The sequence below is a fragment of the Phallusia mammillata genome, chromosome 2, assembly GCF_965637545.1.
Source record: "Phallusia mammillata chromosome 2, kaPhaMamm4.hap1.1, whole genome shotgun sequence".
Lineage (NCBI taxonomy): Eukaryota > Metazoa > Chordata > Ascidiacea > Phlebobranchia > Ascidiidae > Phallusia > Phallusia mammillata.
The window spans coordinates 3,000,890-3,012,440 of NC_137253.1; the positions used below are offsets into that span (position 1 = coordinate 3,000,890).

General features: G+C 37.9%; 1 protein-coding gene across 3 annotated transcripts; it reads left to right on the forward strand.

Moving 5' to 3' along the window:
- Nucleotides 1-6,885: 6,885 nt before the first annotated feature.
- LOC145213641 (uncharacterized) lies at nt 6,886-10,413 on the forward strand. Of its 3 annotated transcripts, none has more exons than XM_080082000.1 (6): nt 6,886-7,536; nt 7,723-7,902; nt 7,981-8,119; nt 8,430-8,633; nt 8,739-8,843; nt 9,802-10,413. In XM_080082000.1, the coding sequence occupies exons 4-6, from the start codon at nt 8,457-8,459 to the stop codon at nt 9,886-9,888; spliced, it is 369 nt and encodes a 122-aa protein (XP_079938126.1). In that variant the 5' UTR covers nt 6,886-7,536; nt 7,723-7,902; nt 7,981-8,119; nt 8,430-8,456; the 3' UTR covers nt 9,889-10,413. The 3 variants fall into 3 exon arrangements, with proteins under 3 accessions (XP_079938126.1, XP_079938127.1, XP_079938128.1); XM_080082001.1 differs by having other exon boundaries at nt 7,723-7,833; XM_080082002.1 differs by lacking the exon at nt 7,723-7,902.
- Nucleotides 10,414-11,551: the final 1,138 nt, after the last annotated feature.

Genomic DNA, 11,551 nt, shown 5'->3' on the forward strand with positions numbered 1-11,551 from the left:
TATTGAGGTCCTCGCGCACCAACAAACAGAGTAACTCGTTTCACTAATCTTATTTGTGTTAAAAATGGAATAAATTTCAAAATTGTTGTTTGAGTTTGTGTTTTAAATGCTGCCAAACATAGGATTGCAGCAAAACATTTCACACAAATAAGAAATTGTTTAAACTGTAAAAAGCGTCTGAACTAACATATTATATGTTGCAAAGCTTTTAGCGTGTAAATCGTAGCATTCGCCAGCTTTGCCACGTTTCTTTATTGAAACTCAGCTGCGTAACGTACCTCAAGCATATGAAGCAGCGTTTTCCATACTATAGTTCAACGTATAAGTCAAAAGATATTACCGGCGAATTTATTTGGGACTGAACCAAAGGTTAAAAATAGGTGGAGGCAAAAAAACAGCTTTAGTCCAGTCTCGCCACGTCACTTAGCAACAATAAAGCTGGTTTGGTTGGGATAGAACGCCACTGAGGTGTGACGGGTAACCAACGTAGGCGCCCCAGTATCCTCTCACAACGATTGAAACGCGACTATTTACAGGGCGCAAGTGTTTGTGTCAATCTACGTGATTCTGAAGTTATTGTGTTCGCTTTGTGCTGGCTCATCGTAACCACAACCCTAGAATTTCAAACTAATGTGGAATGGTGATTCTTCACCACGACTAATCACTTCCTTCTAAGTTACATGTTGTCAATTTCACTCATTATTTCGTAATAATTATCCACAATAACAACAACATTTTGTTGCCAACCAACATATTGATAAGCAGGCAAATCATTTTTCGCAAAGCATTTCTAAGGCAGTTGTCACGTGACTACTACGCTTCTTTGAAACCTTCTGGATTAAAACGTTTTTAAGACATTGCAATTTTAAATTTAGAATGTTCCACGTTTCTAAAAATCCTAGTTTATTGTAATCAGTTTATTTAGCAACCACATCATATACTAAATTACCAGTTGAGCACAAATGATAGTTTATAAGCTATTCCTGTCAACAATGCTACATGTATTCTGAGACTTTTATCCATGAAAATGTTCGATATTGGACATTTGGGCTATCTATAGTGCATGGGTCTAGTGGAATCACCAATCTAATCTGAAACACGACCTTATGCGGCACTAACTATTGCGTAACAAATAGTAAGTGTTGATGTTTCAGATACAAATATTTCACTGGTATCATCACATTTGTCGACTTCATTACTTCATTCAGCTCTTAACCTAATTTTCATTACTTTCGTTTGTATGATTTCTTGCATCTTTTCTATGTTCCACCTCTCATTTATGCTGTTGTCTTAGACCAGACGTTTAAAATGCAGCACACGTCAATGCTTTTGAATTGTGATGCACGTGACCCACCAAGAGATGAATTAAGCAATGTGACTTAAGGCAAAAGCTTTTCATATGACTTTAAGAACAAGATAACAACAACGGTATATATTATATAGTGGTAAACTGCATAGAAGAAATCCGGTAGGTGGTGCACCAGAGTTATAATTTGTCATGTGTTGCTTGGTATTCTCATTGAGAAAAAAATGTCTGTGTTTTTAAACTCGATTACCACAGCGTGGGATAGCGGACTGATTTTTCGAAGGACTCTAACGTAGTTTCTTATTCTATGACTTATTCGAAAACCTGCTGTCATTTGAGATACCGTCATTTAAAATCAAGTAGACTCGCCAAACTTATCAAAAACACAACCTTATGTAGTACTATGCTTAACAAATAGTAACTGTTCTGTCAGACATAAATATTTCACCGACATCATCACATTTATCGTCTCCACCACTTCATTGACCTTTTTATACATTCGTTTCTGTGGTAGCCAACACTTGCCCAGACAAAAGACTTAAAATGTCAAGCTAGGGAAAGGACAAGCTTTTTTAAAAGTATTGCCGCTCGTCACAAAGTCCTTTAGTAAAAATAACATTTTGTAAATAACAAAATCCAATGCCCAAAACACTTCAAATTCAAGTCTACTCTACTTCTACTGCGTAAGAGCAGTCGCCTAAATAAAGAATGGACCGGCAACACGACTCGTATGAATGAATGCGACTTATGTGCAGCAGCTGTACAGAGGAACGGTCTTTTTCACGTACGTGCCGAGACCGCTGCGTTTTTGGTCGTCACCAGACCGTACAAGGGTAGGGACTGAAGGCAAAACATTTCCGCTTACATAAACGACGAACCTGCTCAAAAACAAGCATAATTGTTGTTGCGTAAAAACTTAGTCTTGGATCAAACTGAACAACAAAAACATGAAAAGTGCGGTTTCTCAAACTTCATGGCTGTATGTTGACCTAAGGAAGTTCCTCAATGATAAGTATAAGCGTTTCAATATCCGACATACATTTAATTGCAAGAAGCGTTTGAACTGAAAAGTTACACATTTCCAAGCTTATTTCAGAATGAGAACCGTAGCATTTACCAACTTTGCCACGTTCTCTATTTCAACTCTGCCACGTAACGTATCTGCAGCATACAAAGCAGCGTTTCCGATATTATAGGGTAGTAAATCAAAGACAGAAATCCACCGGCAAATTAGTTGGTATAGAACTAAAGGCTAAAGATATGTGTGAATGCATAAATATAGCCTCTCGGTCGAGTCTCGCCACGTCACATAGCCACAATAAAGCTAGTAGGTTGGGTAAAACGCCACTAAAGCATGACGGGTAACTTACGTAGGGGCTCAAGTATCATCACAACGATTGAAACGCGGCTGTTCACGAGGCGCAAGTGTTTGTATCAGTCTGAGTGATTCTGATGTTGGTGTTTTCTGTGTGCTGCCTGCCGCAAACACAACTCAAAAGCTGTTGCCAATCGGTGATTTTTATACTCTAACCTTAATTATTCGTTCTACGGATTATAGTCTGTATCAATGTTTTTGCATGTTGGTAGTTTTTGTGGTTATAATGTGGACCGACAACACGACTCGTATGAATGCATGCGACTTTTTTACTACAGCTTGAAGAAGAAAAAAGATATTTTTTACAAACTCGCCTAAACCGCCGCGTTCTTAGTTGCCACCAGTCCGTACAAGGAAAGGGCTAAATGTAAAAACGTTTTCCGGCTGAAAGAAACGAAAAACCTGCTCGAAAACAAGATCAATTGTTGTTGCGTTGAAACTTGGCCTTGAGTCAAACCGAGCAACTTAAATATGGAAAGTGTGGTTTGTGAAACTTCATGGATGTTGGGCTAGGAATTTCAACAATGATAAGTATCAATATCCAACATACATTGGTTATAAAAGAGACAAATATTATGTCCTAGTATAGACGTCACCACACCAATAAACATGACAGCACGTTTAATCAATCTTGGATGCGTTGATAATACACTTAGGTCTAAACTGGTCAGCTGGGTTTGTGTAGTTAATATTGCCAAACATACGACGAAATTGTTCAAATACCAAACGCCTTCAGAATGATATTTATATCTGCAAAGCATATTCCATAATCAGAACGGCAGCATTAACCACGGAAAGTACCTCAAGCATACAAAGCAACGTTTCCAAAATTTTGGGGCAACGTGTAAGTCGAAAACAAAAGTCTACCGGCAGATTTAAATGATACTGAACTTAAGGCTAAAGTTAGGTGTGGAGGCATAAATAGGCTTTCAGTCAAGTCTCTTCACGTCCCTTTGCACCAATAAAGCTGGTGGGTTGAACGAAAACGAAGAAGAACGAAAACACGATACTGCCACAAATCCATTACGGCTCAGCATTTAGTGCAGTAAACACAGAAAGAAAAACAATGGTATTTATAATATGGTGGTAAACTGCTTAGGCTAAATCCGCTAGGCGGTGCACCACAGTTATTATTTGTCACGTTGTACTCGGTGCATTGGAGGAGAAAAAATGTCTGCGTTGTCAAACTCGATTACAGCAGCGTGGAATGGTAAACTGAACAATTGTTCGGACAATTCTAACGCAGTTATTTTTCTATGGATTTTTTGCCGAAAATTTGCAGTCATTGAGATACCGTTATTTTAAATCTAGCAGACTTGCAGAGCTTGTCAAATACACCTTATGTAGCACTACGCTCAAGTAACTGTTCTGTATCAGATATAAATGTTTCACTGACATCATCATATTTATCGTCTGCACCACTTCATTCAACTTTTTATACATCAGTCTGTTTGGTCGCCACCACTGCTTATGACAAAAGACCTAAAATTTCGAGCTAGGGAGAGGACGACTTATTTTAAAAGTGTTACCGCTCGTCAAAAAGTCCTTTCGTAATACACATTTTGTAAATAAAAAATATATTGCGCATAACTCTTAGATTTATGGTCTATATATTTCTACTGCGCAAGTGCAGTCGCCCAAATATAGGTTGACCGACAACACGACTCGTATCAATGCATGCGACTTATTTACTGCAGCGTAAAGAAAAAAAGTTTTTCACAAACTCGTCGAAACTGCCGCGTTCTTGGTTGTCATCAGACCGTAGAAGGGAAGGGGCTAAACGTAAAACGTTTTTTTTTTCAACGGTAAAAGAAATGACGAACCTGCTCGAAAACAAGATCAATTGTTGTTGCGTTAAAACTTGGCCTTGAGTCAAACCGAACAACTTAAACATGTGAAGTTTGGTTTCTTAAACTTCATGGCTGTATGTTGGGCTATGGAAGTTCCTCAATGATAGGTATAAGCGTTGCAATATCCAACATACATTGGTTATATACAGGGTTGCCATACCGTCCTTATTTCTAAGATTTGTCCTTATTTTGAAGGGCTGTGTCTTAGAAAACTTCATTGTCCTTATTTCTAAGAAATGTCCTTATTTTTGACTGTAGTCCTTATTTTGTCTTATTTTCAACAATTAGTGTAGTCAAATCCCTGCTACAGGGAAAACTAAACCTAGGCCTGGCCTGTTGTGAGATGCACTTAGTGTTTCTGGCCAAAATATTGCAAATATGATGTCATGGCTCGTATAAATGCAAAGATTTGTTTAAAAATGTTTGTTTCGTTTCGCATAAAAATTTAATTTTTCGGTTGTCCTTATTTTTGGTTTCAAGTCGATGGCAACCCTGGTTATATAAGATACCAATACTATTCCCAAGTATAGAGGTCACAACACCAATAAACATGACAACATGGTTATTCAATCTTGGATGCGTTAATAATACATTTACTCTAAACTGGTCAGCTGGGTTTGTGTGGTAACTATTGGCAAACACATAACGAAATAGTTTAAATACCAAACGCCTTAAGAATGACATTTCTTTCTGCAAAGCATATTCCATAGCCAGAACAGCAGCATTACTTAACTTTGCCACATTCGTTTATCAAGCTTTGCCACGTAAGGTATCTCAAGCATACAAAGCCCCGTTTCTAAAATTTTTGGGCTACGTGTAAGTCGTAAACGAAAGTCTACCGGCAGATTTAAATGATATTGAACTAAAGGCTAAAGTTAGGCGCGAAGGCATAAATAAGCTTATAGTCAAGTCTCGTCACGTGCCTTTGCTACAATAAAGCTGGTGGGTTGGGGTAGAACGTCACTAAGGCGTGACGGGTAACCAATGTAGGGTCGTCTCACACCGATCGAAACTCGACGTGACCGCCGCGTTCTTAGTTGTCACCAGACCGCACAAGAGAAGGCTGAAGACGATTGTGGTTGCGTTGAAACTTGACCTTGTGTCTTCAACTGAACGACTTAAATTTCTAATATGTTATGCGTGATTTGTAAAACACCGTTATGACAACACTATGCTGTGCTGCTGTGAAAATACAACGTTCATTAGTAATAAAATCATGTGTTGTTTCAAAATTTTTAAAAACGTGTTTAAACAAACATCTGATGTATTTCTTTTGTCAGAGTGTTACCAACCTTGCCACGTTCGTTTATCAGACTCTTTTTCGTAACGTATCCCAAGCATGCAAAGCAACGTTTCTCATATTTGCAGGAGCAACGTGTAAATAAAAAAAGCCTACCTGCAATATTTGTTCAAAACTAAAGGTTAAAAATAAGTGTGGAGGCATAAATAGGCTTTCAGTCGAGTTTTACCACGTCACTTTGCAACAATAAAGCTGGTTGGTTGGGGTAGAACGGCGCTAAAGCGTGACGGGTAACTAACGTAGGGGCTCAAGTGTCGTCACAACGATGACGAAACGCAATTGTTCACATGGCGCATTTGTTTGTACGAATCTGAGTGATTCTCTGGTGCTGGCTGCTGCAACTGCAAACACAACATAACATTTGTGAATCGATGATATTTATACCCAGACCCTAATTATTCGTTCTGCACAAATTCTTTCTGCAGGTTATTACTTTTTTGCATACTGCTAATCTTTGTGATTGTAATTTGTAAGCTACAAAAACTACATTTTGTTGCCAAGCAACATACCAATGAGTAGAAAAAACTAAACGTTGCCTATATGTTGTGGGTTGTATTGTATTTTGTTTACAAGTACATTAGCAAGGCAAAGGAAGTATAAGATATAATCGGTAATTTGGCACGAAAGCCACCTAACACAGCTGCAAAAAATCACCAGTTGTGAAAGGAAACAATTTAAGGTTTTGTGCAATTTTTTGTGTTTTGTGCAAATTGGGATAATAGCTTTTCCGATACGCTGGACTGGTGCTTATGCAATTTGGGGCATACATTCGATCTCTATGGTACAAGCGGTATCCGCAGTGAGCCAATGTCATGAAATTAGATTTCCTGGGTTCACCACAAATACTACACCGAACTTTTTCTGGGATATAACCAACTTCTGGGTTTTCTCTTCCCAGTAAAGTCTATTGTGTACGTAAAACTAATGAACAAATCTAACGAAAGCACCAAGCAATGCAAAAAATACAAAATCCGCCGATACACTGTTTACTGTTTAGTCCAACTTCGTGACTTTACCCGTTCCCTCATGGGATGTTTTTAAATACACTGAAAAGTTGCAAAATAGTAAAAAAATTAAAAATATTTTTGCAGAACTACAAAATAATTAAAACGCAATCAGAAATGCTCAGGGTATAACTTGTGTTGAGACTTGAGTGGTTAAACCATTAAAATTCCACTGTTGCAAGTTTGCACTCTGCAGGCTCAAGTCATCGTATTTGTTGAATGGGTAATTCTTTATTCATACAATTGTGATGTCACAAGTACACACTGTATGAATGTGATGTCATACTTAAAGTGCATACAAACCAGGAGCGATTTTCTGAAAATCACAGGCATTTTTCAGCTATCAAACCTATTTATTTCTTGTTTTAGAGCTATTTTATCTCTTTGGTTTGTAGTTTGTACTTTCTACTTTGTTCAGTTGTGTGGTTTAGTCTGGTTTTATTACTTGTGTTACCCCTGAATCATGAATGTTTGAAATTGTAAATTGTTTTTCGGAGTGTTACAATATGGAGAAATTCAAGTGTTTTGTACGTGTGCTAGCTGCTAAGGCTTTGCTTATTTGATCTGTTATGCACCTAACAAAACCTGACTGTTATTTTTTGTACTTTTTAAGTTTCTGAGCAAACAAGGAAGATTTGTATTGTCCACCTTTTGGAACTTACTTCCTAAATTCCTCTTTCAAGTAGAGACTTTTGGCTGAGGTTTGTTCTTCACCAGTTATATTATGCTGATAATAGATATTATTTTATATCTTGTGCTAAGCATATCCTTTATAAATGACACTTTTTATTTGGTTTACCCTTTTTGGGGCTTTCTGCATTTAATTTTGGAACATTGTGGGTTGAATATGAGTTTGTGTACTCAATGTATTATTTCTTCTCTAATAGGACCAACAAACATTACCACTCAGTGATGTAACAATCCAGATCATTGATAACATGACAATACCCCACTCACTAAAGAGCAGAAAAAGCATGAATTGGCCAAACAAATTATAGGTGGGAACAAGATTCCAAATGACCCTTTTGGATACAAATTTAAGGATGAAATCTTTCCTGTTAACAGAAGTAGGTTAATAATTTTGTTGTTTTGCATTGATACTTGTGTTACTTTGCAAATGTTTATTTAAAACTTTTGAATTTTAGTATCAGACTAGAGAGCTGGGATTCTAACTTCTCCAACAGGTTTGACTGATGATGACCAGAGTGGACATGCTGTTGCGATAATAATCACTCATTTGCAAGATTTCGTTCAGATACAAAAAATTATCATTGCTGTTTGCAGGTTTGCATTTTTTTTACTTCAACTTGTGCAAAAGTATAAATTATACTGTCTTTTTTACAGATGCAATATTGTGTATTTTTTATTTATTTACCAATTACCTATTTTGTACACCTCGTGTTTATTTAATACATTTAATTCATATTAGTCTGTGAAGGGATTCGCTCTTAAGTTTAATTTAATTGTTTTTGTCTATTTTAACTTAAGGGTGTGCAATTTCAATTCTTAATGTGTGAATGACTTAAACAGTTTACTTATTGGAGCGTTAAATGTTTACTTAACAACTTATATTGCGATTTCATTTCCCCTACAGCCCTACCTTCCTATACAACTATCAACTATGAGAAATCACTTAAGTGGGACGGCACTTAATAAATGGGTCAAGGACAAATTTTTCAGCCAACATCCAACGGGAAATCCCCCACTGATACTAAAACTTAAATCAATTGCGCTCACTGGCGGATTTGTTGTCGCGAATCGACTTGCCACTGAAGCCGGAACTTCACCACTCATGAAGGTACGTCACATTGGTAGATAAACTGGAAAATGTCAGGCGTATCAAAAGTGTGTATTTTACGATTACAAAAACACTTGTCGGTTTTACGCCACTGTTTACACCCAGGTTAAACTTACCACTATTTGTTACAACATCAAGAAGATAAAACAGTCGCAGTTCCCCAAACATCTGACTTCAACTAGGGAAGAAATACCACAAGCTTTCGGTTTTGTAAGTTATTTGGCCCTCGCGCATCATTACCAAATTTTTATATTAAAAAATTTACTCACCTCTGGTTTATACTGGAGACCGAATATTCGGTTTGCCGAATTTACTCTGCCGAATCTTTTTTTGCACAGATTCGTTTTCAGTCAAATAATTTGTTGCTATTCCAAAAACCAATCGTTTACCTATACAAATCTAAACAGTAAAACCTGTCGTTTCTGCTTATCACACAATCTTTCAAACTACGCCATAACAAAAATCGCATCAATTTTTATTATTAGTTTAAAACTTTATCGTTTTTCCCACTCCAGACAAAAAGTCAGTAATTCATTGGCAGGCTGGCAACCAAAGCCCTGGCCCCTTGTCCACTGAAATAAAACGATCATGAAACAGAACTATTCTGTTCTGCAACACCACTCTTTGCCCGATAGAAAAACGTATGTTTTAATGTCAAACCCGTGGCGTGCGACGATTTTGATACGAAATTTTTCTATTCATTCAGCCGATCCCAAATTGCCGATTCGGTGAATCTCTAGTTTGTACCACTACTTCACATACTGAGATACGTCTTAATTAATTTTCGTCATCGTAATTGTGGCGATTATTAGACCTAACATTAACTGCGTGCCAAACCTTAGTTTCAGGCTGGTAAAGTTTTGTGAGAGATTGCGTGTCATTTTCAAATACGTCGCATACCACGTGTTGGACACCCCGTTGATAATATATTGTCTCGTCTCGTAGGACCAAACCGAAACGTCGTAAGATGTCACATCACAAATATTTAACGTTCATCGTAAACGCTTCTCGCAATGACGTCACCAAGTCTTCTTTTTAGACAACTCACCGTACATCGCGCCACCAAGTGGCCAGTTATTCCCGGTTGAAACGTGTGACGATTTAAAAATTGTCCATCGCATCATGGTTCATAGATATCACGTTACGAATTTTACATTTTTCTCTTTAGTATCAAGCGGCACAACATGTACCGTCTGGGACGAGGAACGCCTTACAACGACAACCGGGCGTAGTGTTTGTTCTGGTGCAAATCTGACTCCAGGACCGCAAGCAATTTTCATCAACACGACAATCAACTCAGTGGTCGCTGACATTCTGTCTCACGCTGTGAGTGAGTTTGGCACGACTGCTGCATCCAGCGTGTCCATCTTCACAGAGACGAAATCGCCTTCCATAAGATGTTGGTTATTTCAGATCCGATAGTAAACAATGCGTCACTTTCCCGTTTGTCTCGATGTTCAATTAAACTTTGTCGCTTATCTGATCAAAATCTAAAAAGGCGTTAGGTTTTTCAACATGTTTCTGATCTACGGGATATTTAATTGTAGGATTGTTTCCACAGACAGGTGCACGTGCTTTAGGGTGCAAGACATGCGCTGTGAGTATGTGACATGGGAACGAGTTTTAACCTGACAGATACGCAAACACTTCGTGGAAATAGAACTTGTGGAAATTGATAAAAAGTTGTCCTTATTGTGTATATTTGTTTATTATTCTCCAATAAACAAGCGCTCCAAACATGCAAACGAATGAAAAACAACGAGATCATCAAGTCGATGATGTGCCGTTACTTTTTGGGGTTGGTGTCGGAACTTCCGGAAACAGAAGAAACAAAACGTTTTCGAGAAACAAAACAAAGTGACCTTCCAAAACGAGGGTCTACAGGAGGTCGCACAATTGACCGGCTGTAGTTATTTAACGTGTCAACCGATCGTATCACTGGGGGCAGTTACATTCTCACACATACACACGACTAGGAGCAGTATGAAACAGAGTGAGCGACGTACGAAAAGGGGCGGGTCATTTACGAAAGCGGTATAAAGGCACACCGGGAACGATATGGAGGCGGCAAACTACGGGGACATAAATAGTAAAACAAAAAGTTGTTCTTATGGTGATGAGTTTGGCTCAATCATCTGGGTTGTCTATCACAGGTTTGCGAATTTTGTTTATAAGCTTCATAATTAAACAACACATCACACTTTAAAGTTCTGTCTTTTGAAAACTGCTGATACTCAACTACTTTGTTCCACTAGGTGATGCACCAGAGTTATAATGCGTGCTGCTGTGCGTACCGCATTCGAAGGTATTTATTCGATTGTAACGTATTTATTTGTGATTGGTTTACCTGCAGGTTGCTGTGGTGATGTGACGGAATGGGGAATATGCTCAGTGAGGGTTCTTGCGGGTCTAGTTTGGTCTAAGCACATGATTTATACTGATATTTATATATTTAAATTTATTTATATGTACTCTCTGCAAAAGTTAGTTGAACATTACTAAATACTAAATTATATTGAGATCAGCTCATGACAATCCAGCGTATTTAACCAACAACTTCTAATACTGGATCAACTTGCTTTGTACATTCTGTGCTTTTTGTCAAAGCAGCATGATTCTAACTTTTAATAGTTCATCTCATTTAACTATTGACTTTTCATACGACGCAAGCTTCCAGTCTAATCAACAAACACAAAAATATTTTACTAATTACTCAAAAAGTAAAAACAACTACATTGCTTCCACTTTGCCACTCGATGTATCGCACTCGATTAGCTGAAAAATCAGGTGCTGGTTCAATTTCCCTGACCTCAGAAACCCGCATGACACCAAAATACATCTTTTGTTACCGCAAGCCCCAGTTGCATGACGATGATCGGCAGCAAAACAATGACAAAGTTGTTGTATGCTCGTTCGGA

Excerpts from the sequence above, each read along its gene's own strand:
- LOC145213641 (XM_080082000.1), top strand. The coding sequence starts at position 8,457 with ATGAGAAATCACTTAAGTGGGACGGCACTTAATAAATGGGTCAAGGAC. Across the intron at positions 8,634-8,738 it reads GAACTTCACCACTCATGAAG|GTTAAACTTACCACTATTTG; the intron begins GTACGTCACATT and ends GTTTACACCCAG. Across the intron at positions 8,844-9,801 it reads TACCACAAGCTTTCGGTTTT|TATCAAGCGGCACAACATGT; the intron begins GTAAGTTATTTG and ends TTTTCTCTTTAG.